We start from the raw sequence: 25,201 nt of genomic DNA, 5'->3' as shown, positions 1-25,201 counted from the left end.
CTTTTCATCTAGAATTGGAGATACAGATCCAGATGACAATTTCCTGGGCAGAGATAGGTGAGATGACAAAGAGAAGCAGGGGACGCAAGCAGAACTCAGCGTTCCTAGCTCCCCTTACTGAAGAAAAATCTACTTGCATATGCAGTGTAGCAAATGAAAAACCATTCCTTAAAGTAAAACCAATATGGCAACTGCTAAGTGTTAGGAAAGGTCTTCAATTCTCTTACTAGAAAGGTTTGGAAATCCTAGTCCCGCTGGATACTAATCTTTGTAAAAAGTGTGCACATCCAATTTGTACCGTCCATGAAAGTTTATTTAGCATCTGGGTCTGTTGTCAAGTAAGGTGTTGCAGAGTTACAAATAACAAATTCAAACAAGTTTTAGAAAGCAATTTTGTTCGTTTGTAGGGCCAGAGATAGAACCCAGGGCCCTGTGCATGCAAGGCAAGTATTCACATAGCAAACACGAGGAGGAGACAAACTCAATTTTACCTGTGCTCTGCTGCTGGAACAGAATAGCCTGGAACAGGATCTTTTGTCCCGTAGTATTTTTTAATTAGAGCAATTCCCGCCACAGTATCTGTTCCTTTGAAGTTAACCAAATGAGCAGATGCCCCTATGCCAGCAGTCTGGAAGATCAACCACAAACCGAAACTCAGAGAGGGAACATAACATCCCATTGCCTCATCCCACTTCTGGACCTCATCCCAGTGTCTTTACCCTTGCACTTGTGCTGTTCTGCATCAGCATCTGCTGCCCTGTCTGTCTACCCCTCCACCTAACACATAAACACTGGAACATGTGCTGAGAGGTATATTCCACATACTGGGAACAGGATGACACACAACAGATACACAGTCATCTGTTGCTATGCCTCCAGGATTGCAAGACATGGCCTACTTAAAAGCAAACTCAGTCCCAGTGATAATTCTAGTTGAGAGTGGCCTCTTACTGCAGTGGTCTAGATAAGAATGTTCTGTACAGGCTCAGAAATTTGAACACCTGGTCCCAATTGGTGGTGTGTTTGCGAAGGTTTAGCAGAGACAAGAGACAGTCTTGCTGGAGGATGTGTATCACTGCAGGAGGCTTCAAGGGTTTCAAGCCTCATGGCAGTCTAGTTTTCTGACTCTGCTTCATGCTTGTACTTGAAGCTGTAAGCTCTTGGCCTCCTGTTCCTGCTGTTACACCTCCTGCCATGACAGGCTCTCCTACCTTCCTTCCATCTGTTGCTTTTGGTACTGGTGCTTTCTCACAGCAAAATAAGTAGCTAATACACACTGATGAACCACACTGTATATTCCATGAGGCTCATCTGGTTCCTTACCTCTTGCGAAGAGACTCCTCTGTAACCAAAATCATGTAACTTGTATTCCAGACCATCTAAGTTACCAGAAGTTTCTAACAAATATTTGGCCAATATTTTCTTCTGTTCTCTTGAATTTGTAGCCACTGTAATTGGATACCAGGACTGAACAAGAATAGTCTGTAACAAAAAAACAACCATAATATTAACATAAAATATTGGGCTCCTTTTGGGGAAATCATAGCTTTCTTAGAAGGAACATTCTGTACATTTGGACTCTTAGAAACTTCAATGAGCTCTCTGAGGTAACAGATAGGATGTACACTGCAGATGTAGTCCATCGCTCATCACTGTAAGCAGAGATAAGTGAACTCTCTAAGCTTCAAGGAGACAACTCCAAACACAAGTTTTGATTCAAACTCCGATGAAGCAAATCATATTTTGAATGTCTGATGAGGGATCAGTTAATATTGAGGCAACATCACATTGTACTAAGTCCCTAATGCTTGTTCTTGATTTCTTTACTTGTGTGGACTTGCACCAAACAGGCCCACAAACCAGCTCTGACGTATGCTCTAGATTCTACAAAGTACTTATTTAAAGTTGTCCTTTAGATTGACTTGGTTCTAGTAGGGCTACTGATATTAGAGAATTCTACTTGTAGACCCATGCTTAGCTTTTATCTAAGGTTGTTATAAGAAAGTTGTGTGAAGTATGTATGTGAGGAAGTGTTAGAATTGTTAAGTTCTTACTTTCTAGTAAGAACTATTCTTCAGTTTCACTTTTTTTTGACTCCCAGGAAACTAACTCCAAATTCAGGCTGATGTGTAACTGGAGTCACAATGGTGCATTTGGCTTGGGAATTCATTACACTTCATTCCAGAATGATACATTTCCATTTTTATGTTCTAAGCCTAGTAGTGTACTATCAGACGCAGCTTCCAATCTACTTTAGAAAAAAGCTAGAAGGTATTACTGAACTGGTAATGATTACTGAGCTGGATGAAAAAGACAGTTCATTCCTGATAGAAATGTTATAAACCAAATGGAGTAAATATAAGCTGAGTGATCAGTAAATAAAACAAGTACAAAGAGATTATTTCATCTTACACATGACAATCTACTCATCTAAAAAAAAAAAACCCACTGTGGCTTTAGACCCCTGTGGTTGAATCAATATGGCCCTCTAAGCTCTTCTCATTTGAAGCTCCAGTCCTCATCCCTTGATTCTGGGCTCTCCTGTGATCAGTCATGTCCATCTCTTTTCTCCATTTGTCCATCTGTCTGCTCCTCTCTTCCTCTCCCCATGTCTGTCTGCCTGAGAGGCTGCCTGGCTCAGCTGAATGCAAGTGTTTAAATCCAAGCAAGACCTGAGGAACATCTAGGGATCATAAAAGCACATGGAACAGTACTTGTGTAAAACTACTATGTCTGGGAATAGTTTGCTAGACAACAAAGCTGAAGCAACTCTCACCTCTGACCCATCTGCTCCCAGAATTGCTCTCTGATCCCACTAGCAACTGCAAATTCCAAGTGCTAGTCTCTGTGACCCGCGCTTCACCACTGTCACTGGGTATCAGTCCAATGTGAGCTTTAGGCTGGTTCTACCATTCTTCATCCTATGGTTTGACTACCCCCGCAGCCCCCAAATACCTGGAGCCATTTTGTTCCCTGTCTGCCAGCTATTTCATATAGATGGTATAACATGCCTGCCAGTCATCAACAGAGAAGTGACTTGACCTCATACCCTGTTTTGTTCTGTATGAATGTTCTATATGAGGTTTGCTAACCTTAAGAAACTCCACAAAGCTTTATTTAGGATCCTTCAAATCAAAGGTCAGTATGAACCATTATGTCTAAATATTTTGAGTCAGGGCTGACCACCAGGCAGCACTTCCTACACCTACGTATGAGCTCACTGTGGTTTTTGTGTCTGACACTGAAGAATGCTACTAATCTGCCAAAAAGTTATGATTATAATACTCATACTGTTATCTCAATATTCTGATACTCCCCTGTTCACCACCCATCCACCAACACCCTTACGTTATTCAGGACCAATTGGCTTAAAGGTTAGCTAATAAAACTGTAAACCAACTGCTCCCCTCCTTGCCCTTTAAACTCTTGAACCTGCTTTTTCCTATAAAAAGCCTATCCTGAGAGCAGACTAGTAGCACAATTAGGCATCCGGAGTCCCTTTTACACTCCTGAACATTCAGTATTAAGAAGTGTGCTCAATAAATTTTTGTTTAACTGAGATCAGTGTTTGTATGGGTTGAGTGGCGATTCTTGAACACCAACAGTTACTAGTTAGTTACTTTCAATTAAGACAGAATCTCCCTGTGTTGTCTGTTCTATTCCTGCTTCTGCCACCATGTCCAGTCCCTCACAAAGTTTAATTACCATTTGCCTGCTGTCTATGAGGTACGGGAAAGAGTGACAATTCCAATGGACGGAGGTCTTCTCTGACCTTGCCACTGTACCACCGTAAACATTCCTCTCAGTGCAGCTTTATTTCACATGGCCACCTTTGCTGAACTGTCCCTTGACTCTGTGGGCCCCCCTATTAAAAGCTGCCTCCCCCAATTTTATGATTCCTAGGACAGAATAACCCATTCTTCTAGTACCAACTCAAGCAGACATTTTCCATGATATTCATATTCACAGTTAGCTAACAAACTGCAACTCTCCCATAAAGGACCCTAATAAGGTATATCTCACTCTAAGTTTTGTGCCAAGCATTGTGTTGAGTGATAGGTGGATAAATATTTATTTTACTTGTTGAATCAAATTTAATCAGCTCTACATTTGTTTGTTTGTTTTTTTTTTTCCTAGAGTGGTCTGATGTAGCCCTGGCTGGCCTTGAACTTAGAGGCCTGAGTGCTGGGATTAAAGGCACACCTGGCTCACCTCTATATTTTAATTAAGCTCAGTAGTCAGTTCTCTCCAGGAGTATGACAAAGATAAATAATGCACAACCTGAAAAACTCTAGCTGTGTTATACGGCAGAAGGCTGACCTTACCCCTGAGAGGAGAGAATTTACTCTCAGACAGTGCTCCCGTACAGTACCAACAAACCAGCTTAAAATACTGCTGTGAAACCACCCCCTTTACCCAAGACCCTAGAGGGAAGAAGCAAAGGGGAGTGCGGAAGGCAAGTTAGTTTGGGCTAAGCCAGTCTACTAAGTAGGCAGGCTTGGAAGGCAGCTTCTCCAAGCAGTAACACCCCACACAGATCAAGTGTCTTCCTAGCAGAAAACCGAGCCCCTGCTTTTCAGAAGTGCTCATTACCATGTCACTTGCATAACAGAAATGGTGTGGCTATTCTATCTGCTCACCTGTCAGGCCTCAGTCTTTCCATCTTTGAAATGGCATTTTATGAGTGTAATCTTTTTAAAATCATCTTTTAGTAGCACAAAGGTTTTATTCTGGGTTTTTTGGTCAGAAGGGAGTATCTGGCCTAATGTGATTGTTCCTCAGTCCCTTCGTATGCCTGAGACGGTCTCCAGAGCTCCTAGCCTCTCTTAAACTTAGCTGGAAGTCTGGTTTGAAAGAACTAAGGTTTCTCCTAGCACCAGTCCTCATGCAGGTGAGTAGCGGACCATGAGGTTATTCATTATTTCAAACACACACTCTAAAACAAAATTGAACTGTTTTGGTGTTACGTTAAAGGAAGAGCATGTTCAAATTTGTAAGTAGTGTTTGCTTCTATCCTCTGCCTTGCTCCCTTGAGGAGATGGACATTTCTTTTTTGAACTCGGAACTCACTGAGTTTTGGTGAAGCTGACTGCCAGCAAGCTCTGGAAATTTCCCTGTGCGTCCCCCCACCTCTAGCCAGCATTGGCGTTGCAGGTGTGTATAGCCTGCAGCTTTCTGTGTGGTTATGGACAATAGTGGGATTTAGATTCTTAAGCAAATACGCTTATTAACCACCATTCTCACCTGCCTGATAGACTTAGATTTTTTTCTTCACATTGTGGTTTCTAAGTAAAACATACCAAATATCGTCACTCTCAGAAGACAATCGATAAAGGGAAGCTCTAAAGGACAAGGTGAGCTCTTCAGTTACTTTCCCTCCTTTTCCACTTTTCAAGTGTGTGGAGTATGTGTATGTATATGCAGGTGGGTACCTGAGCTCCATGGTGGGAATCATGCAGGGTTGCTCTTCCATCTTATTCATTGAGACAGGGTCTCTCAATCCCACCTAGCAGGGTTCTTGGAATCTGGACTCCCATGTTTTTAAGACTGTGAGGCAACCACTTTAGCCACTAAGTCCCTCCAGCTACCATTTCTCTACTCTTTATCTACCTTTTAGAAAGCTAACTATGGGGCTTACCGATGGACTACTCAGTTGCAAACTAAAATAATACCATAAGGGCACAGTCTCTGTATCCTTTGAAGAAATTCATCCCTACTCTCACCAGTTCTCAGCTCAGTTTCCCACTGTGTACTGAAAATATGTTGCCAGACACAGCAAACACTACTTACAAATTTGAACATGAACATGCTCTTCCTTTAATGTAACACCAAAACAGTTCAATTTTGTTTTAGAGTGTGTGTTTGATATAATAAATAACCTCATTGACTGCTATTGAGATACTGAATAACCTCAAGCACTGTCCATGTGCTTGGTTGGCTTTGAAGATAAAATGTTAGTCTGAATGTACAAGTTGAGATAGTTTGGTTAGGAACCATTCTACTACAAGGTGGGGGATACAGCTCAGAGCAACAAGCATGTGTTTAGCATGTACAAGGTCCTGCTCTGGGTTCCATCTCTGGTACCACCAAAACCTCTGAACACAAACTAAGATTCCTTGTCATTGACTTCCAGATCATAGTTCAAAGTTTTACTATACAGCGTAGACAATTAAAACTTATATTTTAGCCTACTGTACCTTTTTCTAGCTTTTTTAGGCCTGCCATTAGTTGATGGCCCAACCAAGTATAACAACATTTAAAATTCTGTCAACTTAGTAAAATATATTTTAAACATACTGTTAAGAATACATTTGTCTTTTTTCCAATTTCATTTATCATTTAGTGATAAGAAAGCTGAATCACGAGTTAACTGTAGATTACACAGCTTTACTAGTAGTAGCAAACTCACCAGATTCTTAGTTCAATGATCTCTTATCTTCAGTCATACACACACAAACAACAATCAAACTAAACCAACCAACCCTCCCCCTCTCCCCCCCCCAAAAAAAAAATTCTGAAAAAAAAGCAGAAACCCTACTCACCTCAATCCAGTTGGTAAGCCAGTAGCACTCTGGGTCTGTGTTTTCCACTGTGAACAGCACATTCCCTCTGGGGATGACAGAGCCCTCGGGAACAGCCTTTACTTCAATTGGGAGATGACCATCGTATTTCTGGCAGGAGGCAACAATACATTCATTCAGTCAGTCAACAGGTGATATTCAGATAACAACTTAGGCACCAATCCAGCTCTTTAAATTCATGCTGCTTCTGCTAAGAACACCTACCATTTACGATCAACATGGATCAAAACAGAATTTCCCCTGACTTGTTCAGAAAAGTGAGAGTAAGTTCATTCTAACATACTCTAAAAATATCTTACAAAGAAACCTGCTTGACACAGGTCCTTCCCACAGATGAAAAAAGAAAAACTACAGACTAGTGCTAGAGAACACATACAGAAAATGAAGTCACTAACCATAGAAGCATTTTAAGTAAGTGTAGCTGTTCTCTGGCAGTAGACTTTTAAAACAATAAAGACCCTGACATTCAACACCCAAGTCTAAGTTATAGCCCCCATAACCTCATGTGTCTGAATACTTGGTTCCCAGATGGTGGAACTGTTTGAGAAGGATCAGGAACTATGGCCTTTGGTGGAGGTGTGTCACTTGGGGGTAGGATGGGCATTTTTCTCTGCTTTGTAGAGAAGGATGTGAGTAAGCTCTTAGTTCCTGCTCCATCAGTTCCCTGCTATGATGGTCACACACTCAACTTTTGAAACTGAATGCTGCAATAAACTCTTGTATAAGTTGCCTTGGTCATGGTGTCTTACTTAGCATAGCAACAGAAAACTGCTTAGGCCAGTGGCCCCCTCGCATCCTTTTTCAAGCTGAAAGCTATAGTTAACCCTTGTGTAGAACGCAACTCCTAAGAGTTTATGTGATTCAAGGCACAATATTTAAATGAGAATAAACTATTTCCCAATTAAAACACTGGAGGCATCACGATGCAGCAGAATGCTGCTTTACACATACTGGTTTGATCTCAAACTCATCTGGAAGACTTTGGGAGTCATTTAACAGATCTAGACATGACTGTAAATTGGGCCAGACCAGATTATGTCTAGTGAACGCTAAGATTTTCTATATACATAATCAATACTGGCCACTAGAACTTACAGACTCATCCCTGCATGCTATCTTCACAGAGACCCTCCCTGAAGGGAGTGATGGCAAATGCACATTAGCTCAGCCAGCATGCTTACTTAGATATGCAATATTGTATGGTTCTGACTTTATTAAAGGCCCACAGGTACCTCATTTTAGCATAAAACTCGTTACTGTAAGCATGAAGGCTGCAAGTATTTGTAATATGATGATGTAATATATGTAAACTTCTAATTTTAGTGTAGTGTAGAGCAAACACTGGCCTAAGACTTGGCCTTATAAGTCAATGCCCAGCACCTGAAGTTCAGTCCATTAGAGTAAAGTGAAGAACCAGCGTCATCTCCGAGGAGCCACAGCAGACCATCTGACTACTCGCTTGGTGAGAGACTGTTCCCAGAATTATGCTGTAATAAATTTACCACATCTATTCTGAAACTGCCAAGTAACCATGCCCTTTACAAATTATTAGTGTATCCCCATTTCTAAGGTTTGTTTTCCAGAAATGTATTAAATAGCTTTCAAAAAAATGAGTTACTTAAATTTTAAGTCACATAGCATATTACTTAGGCCTACTATAAACTATTAGTTAGTAATTCACAATATAAGAAAGAACCAAATGTTACTTATAGATTTCTGTTAAGCATATCTGAAAATAACCATTATATTGAGATCATCTCAAAAAGCTTTAGTTATAGCTGAATTTTCTATTCAAATTCCATGGCAAGAAATTTTGAATTAAACGAAAACCAAAAGAGATAAACACTGACAGCCATTTTTACCTCAAGGATGTAGTTCCATCCTCTTTCATTAAAGACATCATCTTGGAAATGTTCTCTGTACACTTCTTTGGCCTCCTGGATTTTCTCTTTGGTCACTACTTTACCTGGAAGCACACGGAGGTTGGGTTTACATCCTGAACTACTGAGTCACCACAGCAATGTTTTCAGCTCTCTCACCCAGTTCATGACTGAAAGGTACAGGGAGGATGAACCAAGTCCACCAGGCCAAGAGCAGACTCAGAAAAGGAACCTGTACTTCCAGGAGTTCACCCTAAGCATAAACGGTCATCTACTTTAGAAGCACAGGAGCAGCCAAGCATAGCGACTGAGGCTCATAAATGAAGGACTCAGGAAGCCAAGGCAGGAGAATCATGAGTTTTTGAAGCCAGCCTCGGTTACACGTGAGACTCTGTCTTGAAAAACTAAAATAAACAGGCGAGTACAGAACAGAAAGTAACTTACATACTATCAGAACAAAATAAACAATACTCTTAGAGATCCTTAAACTTAAGCAAAGCAATAGCTATTTCCAGGTGAACTTTCTTCAGAAATGTCTCTGGGGCTGGGAAATCAGTAATTTTCACAATTAGTAAATTTCTTCCCACTCTCATTTTTAGCTAGCTTTTCCATCTGTACAATAAGGATGGGGTACAGTACCCACTAACAGGACAGTGAGAAGAAATACATGGCTTAAGATACACAACTATTTAGAACACATTGGCCTAGAGCAATTTCTTAAAGTACTGCAAAGGATGGGAAACTAAATGGTAGGTAGGTGGTTTTATCAAGATTTGACAACAATAAAACCTTCTGAATGTACAAGCATCAAAACAAACATTGATTTCAAGGTACTTTTGAGCAGTGTGAACCTGTGTTGGATCATGCAGCTTCATGCAGTGGGGTCTGAACACACACATGTGCACTTTGCTGCCACAAAGTACAATATCAACAAATGCTGCCTAAAATATCTTGCTCAGTTTTGAAACAAACTGTAATATTTTTACTGTATATTTTCTGCCCTTAGGAAATACAACGGTTTAAGCACAGGAAATATTTTTAGTGCTTTCCTATCACCTCTCCTAAGTATGTAGTTTAAGCTAGTGTATCTTTGTACTATATTATGTTACAGTGTTTGATTTTAAAACTGCTGTTTAAGTTGCTGGTCTGTGTTTCATAAAAAATTCTTCTATGCATTTGGCTTGGGATTAGAACAGAACTCCCATCAATGAAATGACCCTAAACACACTTCTGCCACTAGTACTACACATCTATGTGAAGTGGCAGTCTTAGCACTGGTGGTTAGAAAATCAAGATGTTGACATTAAAATGTGCTGAAGATTCTCTATATTCTTCAGTATCAACTATTCAGCTAAGATTTAATTCTTTAGGTAAAAATAAGCACAGGTATATTAATGTTTAGTCCTTAATAAAAGGTATCATTAGATGTATTATAAAGTTTTTTTGTTTTTTGTTTTTAAAAATCAGCTAATATTTACTTTGTATATCTGTTTTATTTACTTATATATCCAGGACTGTGTAAACATTCTTTGGTTTAAGAAGGAGTTGACAATGGTAAAAGTTTAAGAACCAGTACTTTAAAGTAGGCAACCAATGCAGCACACGTGCACACATGTGTGCACGTGTATGTGTGTCTGTATACGCATGCAAAGTAGGTAATACACTGTGAATGCACAGGTGAGCAAAGTAGGCAAAGAATTGAGTACGTGTGCACGTGTATACAAAATAGGCAATCAATGCAACAAGTGTATGAATACTACTTATATATAATTTACAAAGTTACAGAACTGAATAAAAATTTATGATCTTTAGAAACAAATATAAACTCCTGCATTTATTTAAAATACTCTGTATAGTCTCTTTTTCATACAGTAGAACTTTTTCTTTCTTTCTTTTTGTTTTGTTTTGTTTTTGTTTTTGTTTCGAGACAGGGTTTCTCTGTGTAGCCCTGGCTGTCCTGGAACTCACTCTGTAGACCAGGCTGACCTCGAACTCAGAAATCCACCTGCCTCTGCCTTCCAAGTGCTGGGATTAAAGGTGTGCGCCACCACTGCCCAGCCATACAGTAGAACTTTTATACCTCGCTGGGTTTTCAGTAATGCAGCATGTCTGACCTATTTGATCTTCAAATACCTATCATTTGCAGAAAAATTAAACTTAATCTATACTTAATTCAAATTATTTTGTTTCACAAACTTCTAGATGTGTAAGGTCTTTGGATCTGATTCTCTGCCTAGAAGCTCCATTACATGATATACTGTAAATGGCTCTAACAAACAACCAACCCACCATTACTGGGAGGATTTTTCTGTTTTAAAATGCATTTAGAAGTAAACTCACTACTATAAATAGTTTTGAAAAATGAAACTTTAGGCTATATCTGAAGCAATATAAAAATATCCTATCTACTGTAATTCAAAATGAGTTTCTGAATTAATAGTAAATTCCTTAGTGAATAGTAAATAGCTCTTAGTGAATGGTTAAGTCTATGAGTAAACAAGAATGACCTATGAATATTACTGACTGACTGCCCTAAATTTCCTTTGGAAATATATGTTTCAGAAAACCTTTTTCCATCTTAAAACACCACACACACACACACACACACACACACACACACACACTCCAAATTCTAAAATTTAATGCATTTAAATTAACAGATCAAAAACATTTTACAAAAGAAGTTAAGCATGATGATAGCTCAACACTTTAATGTTAACATTTGGGAGGCTGAGGCAGGAGACTGCTGTGAATTTGAGGACAGCCTGAGCTACTTACCAAATTTAAGGCCAGCCTAGGCTACAGCGTAAGGTGTTGTAATAAAACAAAACAAAACAATAAAAAAAACCACAAACAAACAAAACCAACCAGAACCAAACCTTCCAAAACAACACCTAAAGTGGTAATCAAATGTAATTAAATATCAAAACTAGATTACTCAAAAAGTTACTTCAAATAACAGAACATAGCAATATAGAAAAATATGAAGTCACATAAAAGCAGTGTTTTAAATGTACTGGGAAAAGCAATACCTTTTAAGTACTTATTAAGAATGTACTGCAACCCATAAAATACTGTTTCCTCGTATTTCACCTTCCTTACTTTGGAGTTTTCTGTCTTCTTTTCACGGCATTCAAAGTAGGAATAAACTTTGCTTGTGTTGGGTGGGTATTGTTTATAGTGAGTAACCTATACAAAGAAAAATACTTACATTAGGACACACTAAGAGTAGAATTAAAGCACAACAGACAAGCCTTCAAATTATTTCTAAATCAGAAACTCTGGTTTTTTTCACTTGCTACTACTGGTCAATCTCCCACCATGGCGACACAGAGCAAGATACAAGCACATCATCAAAATCCTTCTAACGACACCTCATTTTACAGCCCAACACGCGACTGAGATCACATGAAGTGGGCTTAACACCCTTCGGGTGGGGAGGACCTCACTTGGTCTGGTGCATCCTTTCTTGCAGTCTGAGCTGCACAACCATATTTAAATGGAGCAGGGCAGCCAACACACACAAGCCATGCACTTATTTGCTTTTGGTGAAATGCTTTAGACTCAGAGCACTTCAGATTTGGGGCTCTGCAATACTTGACTGTACTTGTATTTGGGGTAAGACCTACATGAAAAACGCTTTTATCATTTCTGTGTACATGTCTGTGTGGTGTGTGTGCATGTGCATGCAGGTGTGTGGAGGCCAAAGGTGATTTCGGGTCTTCCTCAGTCACTCACTACTTTACTTTTGAGACAGTATCTCTCATCAAACCTAGAGCTCATCAATTCAGCTGCTCCAGCTGGCCAGCAAGCCCAGTGTCTCCTTTCTCTGCTTTGCCAGCACTGGCATTGTAAGCAGGTGCCTGGCTTTTCATGTCTGGTGCTGGAGATCAAACTCAGGTTCTCAGGCTTGTGCAGCCAGCACTTTACTGACAGGGCCATCTTCCTGGCTTCCATATTTTGACTGTGACTTGTTTTATGAGATCAAGTTTGGAATTTTGCCCCTGGACATCCCTGCTCAAGACGTATGAGTTCTGGATCAAGATTGTCCAACCTATACCATTACTATGTAATGTGTCAATGTCTCCTCATGACCCACCTCTTTATACAACTATGAGGCACCAAGGATGCTCTTGACTGCCACAATGGTTTACAGAAACCTGCATTAAAGCAACAGCAGCAGCAAATGGGAAGAGTGTTTTAGGAGTTGCTGAGATGGCTCAGTAGATAAAGGCACTTGCTGTTAATAATCCTGACGACCTAAGTTTGATCCCTGGAACACATGTGGTAGATGAGGATGAATTCCTGCAGGTCATCCTCTCATCTCCACATGAGCACCATGGCACACATGCCCCTACACATACATGAATATAAAATGTAGTAAAACATCTAAAATCAAAACACAGTTCACACCAAATTGCCTGTTGAGCTATGATTTCAGGTTTAGGAAAGCCAGTGTTTCTTTGGCTGCACAATCTCAATCTCAGTGAAGCTTGACTCTGTTCTTAAGAATCTTTGTAGCTCTGCATTAGCTCTCTAAATCTGAATAACCATCCTCTGTGCTTCCTCCCAGCGAGGCATGCTGGCAGCCTCCCTTCTGCTGCATTTGGACAAAGGTGTGTGGGGGGGTAAATCTACAGTAACACAGACTTTGAGAGCCTGGGGCCTGTAGCTCTGTTTTGTTTAGGCACAGCAGAAAACCACAATAAAAGGCACAGGAGCCCACCGCCCGATACCACCGGCAGTTAGTTTAAGGAAAGCTAAAAGACTAAGTGAGAAAACTGATACAGAACCACAATAATTTAAAGCCATTAATCTACCACAATGCAAAGCAACCAACGAACCAACCAACTAACCAACCAACCAACCAACCAACCAGCCCGAGGTAAGAATATTTATAAATAACATTTCAGTTAATAGTTAAGCTCAATAGGGAAAAAAAATGACCCACACTTAAAATATAGCCGAGATATATGTAAACCAATGTCTTCCAAGCTACAACCTTGTAACTTGGTACTGAAGTAGAAGAAAAGGGAAAAGGAAATGACAGTCTGGACCACACAGTACATGCTTTAGAAAACTCAGGGTCCTAGCATATTTCACATCATCTAACGACCGGAACTCAGTAGTCCATATACTCCTTAAGAGTGTGTCTATCTCCTACCAGATGTTATAAGTTGTAAGGCAGGCTGGGGGATGGGTCAGTGGGTAAATAGTTGCTGTACAAGCACGAGGACCATCTGGACGCCTGGCACTTACACAAATGCAAACAGGCGGTGGCCCAACTGCAATCCCATCATTGGGAGGTGCAGACAGGGTCCTCCACAGAACAGACTGGCTAGGGGGGCTAACCAAACTGTGAAGCTCTAGGTTCAACACCCCACTTCAATGTTATTCTGGAGAACTGAGGACGATACCAGACATTAATCTCTGGCCATCACACATATTCATACACCACGTCTGTACAAACAGAATAGCATGCAAACACGTACATACATACCACATACATAAAAACATACAAGGCAAACTAATTACTTTTCTGCTAAGTGAAAAGAGACAAAAGTTGAATGGAAGTATCTCTAACCCATTTAGCTCTACCAGGGTCTAAAAGTATAATAAAACTTCCGATCATAGCTACACTTCTGTACACTTCAACTAAAGCCCTTAATACTTTTTTTAAAAGATCATTTATTTAATGTGTATGAGTGTTACCACATTCATGCAGTGCCTGAGGAGGCCAGAAGAGGGCATCAGACCAGTGGGCTGAGTCACCACGTGGTATCTGGGAACTTAACTCCTTTCCAAGAGCAGTTCGTGCTCTTAACTGCTGAGCCATGTCTTCATCCACAAGTATTTAATTTTTAAAGCTTTATTTAGGATACTTTTTTATAGTGCTTTATAACCCACTTTTGCTGAAATATACAGAATGTTTCCTATGTTAAAAAAAAGATGCCATTATTTCAAAGTTGCATAGGCTGTTGAAGTAGAAATGACTCATATTTTACAATCTTCAGAGAAATGTAAAAAATGTTAGAGAATACAGGTTATTAAAATGTCTATGCAAACTGACAGGTAATTAACCATGAAAGAGAACTGTTAACCTATGAGCACTCAACATGCTGTTATGAGAATAATACAGTGATGATTAGCTCTAGTTCTATGGGAATGCACAATGGTTGATGGGCACTATTTTTTATTTATTTATTTTTTGGGGGACAGGATTTCTCTGTGTAGCCCTAGCTGTCCTGGAACTCAGACCAGGCTGGCCTTGAACTCAGAAATCTGCCTGCCTCTGCCTCCCAAGTGCTGGTTTTAAAGGTGTGTGCCACCACCGCCTGGCGGGTACTATTTCTTAAAAGCAGAGCTTCTCAGTAAATACTACTTCAAGAGTACAGTCAATAGGCAGCAACTCCAGCTTTACTAGTTTGCTGCCCTCTTTACTTCCAGCTAAAGTGGTCAGTGAACTTCATCACAAACAGGGATATGACTTAACTAGTCAGTTTATTCACAAACACATAACCTGTTTGTTCTATGTGCCAGGCCTTAGGGGAGGAAGGGAAAATAGGCTGACATAGTCCCAGTTCTCACAGTGCTAATGAGAAGGGCGAGAGAAAAACAATACTCAAAGTAACTCCAGATTAAAATGGATGCTATGAAATTGAGGGCAGGACAGAAGGGACCTGGTATTATCTTTAAGGGGACCTAGGTGGTGACATGTGAACAAGACTCAAATGGCAAGACAGGAAACTCTTTGGCATAAAGGACAGTACAGCATAATGGCCAGTGTTGTTGGTCCTTGGAACTGATAAGGTCAGTAAGATCATACAGAGGCACAGGTGTTGAGAAGGAGTTCCCACTGTGTATTAAGTGCAATGGAAACCACTATGTCTTAAGCTGGGGTAACTGTAACCTGATTCACATTTTTTGTTTAATGCTGGGAATTGAATCTAGGCTCTTACATATGGCAAGTACATAGCCTAACACTGAGTTACAACTCCTAACCCCTCCTCACAATTTCCCAGTCTGGGACCTTGGGGAAGAAAGATGGCACAGTTGAAAGTGTGTGCCACACATACACACACAACAGCATAAAATAATCAATCTTGCAGACAGCAAAAGAAACATGGACCACAGGATGCTCAGAGCAGAGTCAGGAATTAAGAAGTTACTGCCCACAACTGTCAGATAAGGAAAAGACCTACCCAGTATCTCTGGAGGTAAAGAACTGGATGTGGAGAGTGAGGGAACATTACAGAGTATGGCTTGAGCAACTGGGTTAACAAGGGTGCCATTTAAACCAGGAGTAGTGGCACACACCTGAAATGCCAGCACTCAGGTAAGGCAGGAAGGCTGCCTTGAGCTGGAAGGCCAGCCTGGTGAGTACGGAACCAAACACAGGTACATAGCAAACCCCACTTCAGCTTCTTCTCAAAGAAAGGGTTCATGTACTCAGTCAGTGAAGACTAGGGGAGAAATAAATGACAAAATCAAGAGCTCAGTCTTCAACATAAAGCAATACTAATCAGTTTCATGTACTCAGAATTAAGTGTATGAAAAGGAAGATCTTGACTCCTGTTAATTTTTGCACTGCTTGATTTCTATTGCTAGATAAAACGATTCTTAGAGAAATACAAGATTCTTCACAGTCCTAGGCAATCTTACTAGTAATTGTTCCCTGAACTGGCAGGGTCCCCTGTGGCTAACAGCTCTGTGAAGAACCCAGGAGCCTGTGAATACAGCCTTTAACAGAACTTGCTTTCCTGATGAAATGGTAAGCTCAGGGCTTGGAGAGATGGCTCAGCAATTAAGAGCACTGGATTTCAGTTCCCAACACCCATGTGGCAGCTCACAACTGTCTGTAACTCCAGTTCCTGGGAATCTAGAGCCACCCGGCACACACGTGGTACACGGACATGGACAGGCATGGGGGCAACATATCATACAGTTTTTTATTTTTTACTTAAGAAAACAAAAAGCTCCTACAATGCTTCTAAAAAGATTAGGGCTAGACAATAACTTTCAATGCCTAGAATAAAAAGGTTCTAGCCCCATGTTTTAACAAGGGGAGCTTTCTCCAATGTGGGTTGTTAGCCAAGCAACTACATACATTCCATTCCCAAGGGTCTGTACCCTTGCCCCACAGTGGGGAAGGAGGAAAAAGGCTTATTTAAAGTAAGCAGAATCCTACTGGGGGGAAATGTGGTGGTTTGAATAAGAATGGCCCCCAAAAGCTCACGTATTTAAATGCTTGGTCTTAGGGAGTGGCACTATTAGTGTGGCCTGGTAGGAGTGAGTGAGATGGGTTCACTTGTGGGTGTGGGCTTTGGGGTCTCTGATATTCAAGCTACACCCAGAGTGACACCCAATTCTTCCTTTGAATCAAGACAAAGAACTCTCAGCTGCTCCAGCACAGTGTCTGCCCAGACACTGCTATTCTTCCACCATGATGATAATGGACTGAACCTCTGAACTGTAAGCCGGAGAGTTGCCAGTCACAGTGTCTCTTCACAGCAATTGAACTCTGACTAAGACAGGGGATTTGGTGTAATTTTCTCTAGGTGCTCCTTTAAGGGGTCCCATAGGTTGGCCTGAGATGGTTTCTCAAGATCGTTCCTCCTAAACTGGTATCTTATTACCAAAGGCCACTGGCACTTGCCCACTTTTTCAGTTACACTTGTGTTTCTAACTGGGAAGAAATAATGAAGAGCCAAAGTTTAAAAAAAGCAATGAGCTAACATATTCAAGGCCACAGAATAAGTTACATTATATGGGCATACCTACAGCATCAGAATAGGCTCTACTATTCCCATCCCGCTGACTTCGTCCTTACTACAGCTAATGTATGAAAAAACCCAGCAAACATTATCTGCTTCTCAGGAGTTCTTAAGGTCTGTGAAGCCCTGGAAATTTACTGCCACAGGAGATAATTCGCTGCTATTTAGTTCTGAAGCACACACTGCTTGCAGGAGTTGGTTCTCTCCTTCTACCACGTGGGTCCCCGCCTGAGAGCAAACACCTTTCTTTACCTGATGCTGCCAGCTTTACTGTCTTACTTCATTTGTCCCAAGTTTTCCCTACAACTTATAAAACTCACTTGGAAGAAATATATTTAAAATATCATCCTCTTTTTTAGGACAAGGGTCTCATGTAGCCCAGGCTAGCCTATACTTCCTGTGTAACCAAGGGTGGCCTCCAATCTCTCCACTCTCAGCACTAGGATTACAGAGTATGTCAATGATTGCTACATACATGTCTTTAAGGATGTGAGAAAAAAAAATGCTGAGTCCTAGCAGTGCTGCTCCTCATTAGTAAGTGCTGGTGCCACGGGACCATGTTCCCAAGCCTGTAGTGTTTACTCAGAAGCACAGAAGAGGTGATAACAAAAAATGGGAACAAGTGAGAGGAAAGGACTTTAGTTCCAGTCAGAATCAACCTGGTCATATGATTCTCATCTCTCCAAATCTCTTCTGCAATAATTCTTAACTTCCTGTGTTCCTTAGCCATTAGAGAACACAATGTCAGACGGCTTCATCGCTACAAGGAAGTTAGGCAGCTCTTGGAAGCGTCCCTAAAACCAACCTTTCTCCACTCTGGATTGTAACACACTGTTGTTCCCTTCTGGGTTCCTTTACTATGTATAAAGGAGTGATGGCAAGAGCGCTGGGCTCTACATCGCCGGCCTGGGAAGCCTCCAAGAAGCAAGCTACCCTGGCCGTACATTTCTCAGTGGTGTGATGAGACCTGAACACCGCTGAAGGACTACTTTTGTGTAGTCTGTCTATTCCAGCCATAGCACAATGACAGTGTCTTCTGCTAATCTGCTAGAGATAAAATGTTGAAAAAATGTTAAAACTACTCTCTGCTGTAGGCGTTTATTAAGAAAAAAAAAAGTATACAATTTTGTGGAATCCAAAAGAAAATCATCTTTGACTGCTTTTTGGTTATTTGGAAACTGATTATCCCAGAGATAAGCTGAAAAGAAAAACCACATCTCCTTTACAGGGCAGTCCCGAATGCAATCCAACCACCGCAATGGCTGGAGTGGCTCATGCCCATCTTCCCCTAGCTGGGTTAGTGCAATGTCACTAAAGCTGGGCAGGAAATGTGCCCCAAGTGATTCTGAAAATATAAATGATTGAAGACGTAAGAGCAGGCCCTTTTTATTTGGAAAATGAACTCAAGATGAAACTGAAGAGCTGCATTTGCCTGTGTTCTCAGCTCCTTATTACACATAATGAAATACGAGATCCCAGAAATGGAAGTGTGCTTCCAAGGCTCCTCCACTAGCCCTGAGTGCCCTGCCTGCCCTTTCTTAAGGACACTGTGAAAATGTATCCCACATGTTGCTATATGCTAGGCCACCACCTTCTCTACTCTGTGTAGTTTAGGAAATGATTTTCCCTTTAAATTTAGAAGAAATCTCTTCCATCATCATCCAGCCACTCTCTTCTAAACAGCCATGAATTTTTGAGATCTGACAAGAATATATAAATGCCAAATAAAAGAATTTTTATTACTTGTAATCTCGTGTTTAGCATTCTTGCTACCTCTTTACCTAGGATTAAAAATACAAAAAGTAAAGGAGAAATACTTTATGTTAGCCCGATTAGACTGGTCAGGAAGAAAATTTATTATATGCAAATAAAATTCATGCAGATAAGGAGACTTGCTAGGACATTAGAAAGCTTTAGGATTACTTATTAACTAGAAGCATCTCCAAAACACCATGGCAACCTGCTGCTTCAGCAGCTTCACATTTGGTATTCACAATGGCTGAAGGAGCTACTGCTTTCTTCTTGATAAACCATGTAGCTCCAGCTACCTGTTATGTGCTATGTAGAGCAGGCTAGCCTGGGCCTCAGAGAAGCATGCCTCTCTGGTTTCTAAGTGTTGGGATTAAAATAAAGATGTGCCCTCCTAAGCCTGACCTTTTATGTCTGTTTATATTTCCCATTCACATTCAATTATTTATATATAACACAGTAAAATATCTGAACTTATTTTGGGATATTTACTTATATTTTGCTTTTACAAAAGAGACTTTTCTAAAATCACTAAGGATACCCAGAACACCTCAACTGAACTAAAGCAGAGATTTTAGAGCCTTCAGTACCACAACAGAAATGGTAATGATATTTGCAAAGGTGACTTCCACCTTAAAATTCCATCTGAAGTAGGATGTGGAGGAACATGTCTTTAATTCCAGGACTCAGGAGGCAGAGGCAAGTAAATCTCTGAGTTCAAGGCCAGCCTGGTTTACAAAGCAAGTTCTAGTTCAGCCAGGGCTACACAGAAACTCTGCCTTGAAAAACTAAACTGAAATAAAATAAAATTCCATGTGAAAGGCCACCTGTTGATAAATCTTGGCTCTTTTAAAGTGAAAACTTACCTACTTACAACAGTTTACAAAAAATGGACAACTAGTATGTAAGCAAACTGGGACTCTGAAACATTCAGATTACAGGGTTATACAAGTAAAAAGCAAAGAACCAAAACAAAAACACGAGAGTACTATGCCTAAATCGCTACACTCAAAACCGTCAAGATGTTCAAGGAAATACTAAACTTGAAAGCTAAAATGTAATCCGTTCTAGTGAGGGTATTACTCGTCTGACATTTTACCTTTTAAGCGTCTTGGCTAACAAACTTAGCTTAAGATCAGTGCAGTTCAGGAGCATTTCTTCATCACTCCTCTCTTGGCTAAGGCGCATCTCCAATGGAATTAGTGCAAGAGTCAACTCAATAGGCACCTTAAAGCAATGTGCCATTTTACTCTCCCCACAAGTTCTCCAGGGCTAGAACTCCAGTTCTTTTACCTCTTGCTGTTTCACTTTCCATTTCACAGAAATCACGTAGTGATCCTGAAGAGCCAGGGCACACTGGCCTCTGCAATCAGAGGCCAGACACGTGAATGATCCCTAGGTGCAAGGGAGTTTGAAATGCAACCCCAGAGTGGGACGGCTGAATCAGACCCGGCTCCCGGGGCCGGGTTTATCCTCCGCGCTGGGACCACTGGCTGGGTGAGGGGCACACCGCCAGGACCTCTCCCCGAGCTCCCCAGGGCAAGACCGTACCTGCCGAGCCAGGGGCTGTTACCTAACCAGCCCGATCGTCCTACGATTTCCTCCAGTCCACCCCGTCCAAGAGCGGAGGCCGCCGGCGGCTACGGTAGCTGCAGCGTGCGCCCATCCCGCCGAGCCTCCGGCCGCGCCCCCGCCGCGGCGCAGGCCCCGCCTCCGGCCCGCGCCTCCATCCTTCAGCCACCGCGTTGCGGCTCCACCACCTGCCCCATCCCGTTGCCCTAGCTCCCGCCGCCCCCGGCCCGGAGATCCCCATCGCAACTCCACCTTGTACGAGTCGGTGGCCAGCAGGATGTTGAACTCGGCTTCTGCCGCAGCATTCATTTCGGGCCGGAGCGGAGGCGCCGCGCCACGAGCTGCCCGGCGCGGCTGCGAGCGAGGAGAAAAATGGGCTTCGCTGCGCTCCGTTGCTTAAGTCACCGCTCGCTCGCAGCGGGGGGCGGGAGAGCAGGGAACGGAGCGCGGGGAGGGGCCCGGAGGGCGGGCAGGTCCGTGACGCGGCGGCCGAGGCTAGCGCGCTATCCAGCCCAGCGCGCTCCGGAGGCTTTCCCGGCCACTCCGCGCCCCGCCCATCCCGGGGACAAGGGGCGGGGCACGGCTGCGCGTGCGCAACGCGGGGGCGGGGGGAGGACTGAGGAGGACGTGAGGCACGCGCTCGGCCTCAGCGGCGCCCGCCCCGGGCCTAAAGCCGACAGTCACCCCAGCGCGTGACCTGGGCGCCTGCCTCTGGGGGGCGTGGCCTGCGGCGGGGGCGTGGCCTGGACATTCCCAGCCTCGCCCCTCCTGCCGTGAGCCTCTTTGCCCGCCCCAACCCAGACCTTCCTCTTGTCCTACCCAGTCCCTGCTCGTCCTGAGAGTCTTGTTGGAGTCACGCCACCAGCTAAGGCCCAGGAGCCACCCACTGTCGTCCCCCTGTTCCCGCACGCGCTGAATTACCTTTGTCTCCCGCTTGGACTGTGGATGGAATCTTTGGTCCCCATCCGTCTGGTCGATCCTGATCCTCTAGATTTTTCCTTTAAAATCAGAGGAGGTGCTGGAGGTCTGAGGTCCCCTGGTGCGTGGACTTGCTTTTCTCCTAGCTCTGTCTGTAGCTGAGCTCTTTGATCGTTTGGAGGCTGTTTGACTTTTCCTGGAGAAAAGCCTAAACAGTCCTTTGCGTTTGGCATCCAGCCAAGTCTTATACCGTGGATCTGTTTTTTTCTTTAAATCATCAAATCGTGGGGAAAGAGCTAGTAACCTCCCAAATAAGCGAAATGACGTCTGATGACGTCATCTGACTTCCATGAACCTGTCCTCTTGCTCAGTTTTCACATACATAGTTGCAAAATTTGTTTTGCATAAGACTAAAATTCCCTTTGCATGTTTAATAGCATTTAAGAATTCTAAGATTTGGGTTTTGTTGTTTTGTTTTTATAGAATACAAGTGGCAGGGGGAAATTGGTATAACTAGACTGGCACAGTCTGCATCAAGTTAGTTGCCTCTTTTTGCCTTTTACTTCCCAACAATATTAAATTCAGTTTGGTCTTGTCCCTTCGTTGTTTGAGAGGGTTGAATTTAACCTTCCGCTTAAGACATAAAGGACTGTTTAGACTTTTCTCCGGGAAAAGTCAAACAGCTTTCAAAGGATCAAAGAGCTCAGCTACAGAATCCATTCATCTACAATTGACCGCTATTTTAGGCTGTTTTATGCAGAAAAAAATTTTAAGATTCTAATTATAAAGTAGGCTTTGTTTACAGTAGTGTTTTTAAAAACAAAACTTGCTCTTGCAATCTTTGAGGTTTTTTTTTCCCAGTAAAAAAAATGAAAAAGCCCACAATGTAAAAATGCTAACATTGTAAGCACGCTGACATTGTAGATAAGTTCAAGAATAGTGTCTGCAGCCATATTGCTGGCTCAGTCTCACAGCAGCCTTTAGAGTGGGAGGTGGCAACTGACGTTGTTAGAGTTCGGATCTTAAATGCCCCTCGCCTACAAAGACCTACATGCTAGCGCGGACTGACAAGCAGGAAGCAGATCAACTTTTAAGAGTTGGGATCTGAGTAGAGGTAGTTCCATAATTGAGGAGATAGGTGATATTGGAACACTTCTCCCATTCCCTTCTCTTTCTCTTCAGATAAGATATGCCATGACACCACAAGCATAAAGCCTCAGGGCCGAGCAAATGTGAACTGAAACTCTGATGAGCCAGAATCAACCTTTTCCTCCTTCAGAATTGATTTTATCAGGTATTTTGTCAAAGTGATGAAAGCTGACTAATGTACAAATCACGTTACCAATAGAAAATGGCATTGCTAAAGGTAGCAACTTGGCATGTTCTTGCACAACTGTATCTTTAAACCAGGCTGGTTTTGAATGAATTGGGGTTTAGAACTGTGATATGAAATTATTACCAGAAATAAAATCAAGATTTCATTTTGAAATAATATCTACTGAAAGATAACTTGAAAGAAGAATTTAGCCAGGCAGTGGTGGCACATGCCTTATTCCCAGCACTTGGGAGGCAGAGGCAGGCAGATTTCTGAGTTCAAGGACTACACAGAGTGAGTTCCAGGACAGCCACAGAGAAAACCTGTCTTTAAAAAAAAAAAAAAAGAATTTAGTTGGCACTTTGAGTAGAGTGTCAAAGATCTAACAAACTGTTTTTCATGGATTACCACATCAGAAATAATAAATACCTAGATTCAAGTAGGTCCCGTCTACTTTTTCAGAGCTCTGAATCATTCTACCAGTCTATAGGTCAGTCAGTCATGTAGAGATTTCATATTCATTAAACCAACAAAAGAAGTAGGTATAGATAGAACTGTCCCATCTCCAACCCTGAGAATGGTGCTCTCTTCTCTCTCCATCATCTCCAGATTCATCTCTTAGCAACAACTCTCATAGAGGCAGGTGTACAACAGGAGCTTCATGAATACAACTTTGAGGTTTCCCTTATTTAAGTTGCTAAGGTCCCTGGGTAAAAGTTTTGTACTAATTTCTTTGGTAGAGATTTCAAGACGTTGACGCTGTTGCACGGTTATTAGTAATCACACTTATGCAGATCTAAAATGAAAGAGAGCAAGCAGGGCAAAAAGAAGCACAAAATGTAGGGTTTGAAAGCTGGGTGTGGTAGTCTTTAATCCTAACACTCAGGAGACAGAAACAGGCAGACCTCTGAGTTTGAGGCCAGATGAGTCTACAAAGTGAGTTCCAGGACAACCAGAGCTACATAGAGAAACCCTGTCTGGGGAGGAGAAGTAGGGTACAGTTTGAAGAGGAAAGGAGTAAGAGGAGATGTAGTATTGAGTCATGGTTTATTCTGAGTTTGGAAGACATGGAATAAACCAAATGGTGCCCTCGGGGGGGAGAGATCCTGCCCTCAGCTAATCCTGCAGTTTGTGAAAAGGCCTAAGGAGTTATCTGGTTCTTAAAAGCTTCAACAAATCGAAAGCAAGTGTATTTCAAGGAGAGGTTCAGGTTCCATCCTGGACAGGCAGAGAAATTTGGCAGCATCAGTTGCATGGTCCTGGTTTTAGTTTTGAAGAATGTAAAGGGGATGTGGGATCGTCTTTCGAGGTTAAGAGGTTAAGGAAAGCTGATGAAGCCAGTTTTGTGGCCAGGGAATCCTTATTGTTTTAGAGATCACATGATATTGGGAATGCCAGATGTCTTAGTTAGGGTTCTACTGCTGTGTGCAGACACCATAACCAAGATAAGTCTTATAAAGGACAACATTTAGTTTGGGCTGGCTTACAGGTTCAGACGTTCAGTCCATTATCATCAAGGCAGGAACATGGCAGCATCCAGGTAGGCATGGTGCAGGAGGAGATAAGAGTTCTACATCTTCATCTGAAGGCTGCTAGCACAATACTGGTTTTCAGGTATTGAGAATGAGGGCCTTAAAGCTCACACCCACAGTGGCATACCTACTCCAACAAGGCCATACCTACTCCAGAGCCACACCTTCTAATAGTGCTACTCCCTGGGCCAAGCATATACAAATCATCACACTAGAGTAGTGGGATAGGCAGGGAGTAGAACCAGCCCAAAAGAGAAGTGTAGAAGGGAGGAGTCATTTCAGGCCTTTGACATGAGATGTGGAGCTACAGGATTTAGAGTTTGCCCTGCTGGGTTTCTGTGGTGCCCAGTACTAGTATTTCCTCACTGTACTTACTGTTCCTCCTTTTTTGGAATGGTAATGTATATTCTGTGCCATCGAATGTTGGAAGTATGTAATTGACCTTGAGATTGCCCTGAGTCTCAAAACAGACTTTGGACTTTTAACTGTATTGAATCTTTGGATTATGGGGACCTCTGAAGTTGGACTAAATACATTTTTCATTTTAATATAGAGTAGAATATTGTGGTTTGAATGAGAATGGCCTGGCTAAGTTAGGGTTTTATTGCTGTAAAAATACAGCATGACCATGGCTACTTTTATACAGGACAACATTTGATTGGGGCTGGCTTACAGTTTCAGAGGTTAAGTCTATTATCATCATGGTGGAAAGCATGACAGTGTACAGGTAGACATGGTGCTGGAGGAGCTGAGAGTTCTACATTTTGATCAGAAGGCAGTGAGGAGGCTCTCTTCCATACTTGTCAGAGGTTGAGTGTGGGGAGCCGTGAATCTTGAGAGGCATTCGCCATGGCAAGATGGCACCTACTTCCGCTGTTAA

At 42.1% G+C, this 25,201-nt stretch overlaps 1 protein-coding gene and 1 long non-coding RNA gene across 2 annotated transcripts in view; one reads left to right on the top strand and one right to left on the bottom strand.

Annotated features, from left to right (window-relative positions):
• Nucleotides 1-21,142, bottom strand: part of Nampt (nicotinamide phosphoribosyltransferase) — a 34,986-nt gene extending 13,844 nt beyond the window's left edge. Inside the window, exons 1-6 of the mRNA XM_031355710.1 lie at nt 20,809-21,142; nt 11,494-11,650; nt 8,444-8,547; nt 6,543-6,671; nt 1,324-1,482; nt 492-628 (exon numbers count right to left, since the gene is read on the bottom strand). Coding sequence (XP_031211570.1) covers nt 492-628; nt 1,324-1,482; nt 6,543-6,671; nt 8,444-8,547; nt 11,494-11,650; nt 20,809-20,865 — 743 coding nt within the window. The 5' untranslated portion in view covers nt 20,866-21,142. The remainder of the gene's footprint in view (nt 1-491; nt 629-1,323; nt 1,483-6,542; nt 6,672-8,443; nt 8,548-11,493; nt 11,651-20,808) is intronic.
• LOC116079745 overlaps nt 1-25,201 on the top strand; it is a 53,922-nt gene that overhangs the window by 19,942 nt on the left and 8,779 nt on the right. The gene's annotated exons all lie outside the window — the stretch shown is intronic.

The sequence above is a fragment of the Mastomys coucha genome, unplaced genomic scaffold (assembly GCF_008632895.1).
Source record: "Mastomys coucha isolate ucsf_1 unplaced genomic scaffold, UCSF_Mcou_1 pScaffold6, whole genome shotgun sequence".
In the NCBI taxonomy this organism is placed as follows: Eukaryota; Metazoa; Chordata; class Mammalia; order Rodentia; family Muridae; genus Mastomys; species Mastomys coucha.
Note: the sequence above shows the minus strand (reverse complement) of the source record. Positions and strands in the feature narration are given on the sequence as shown.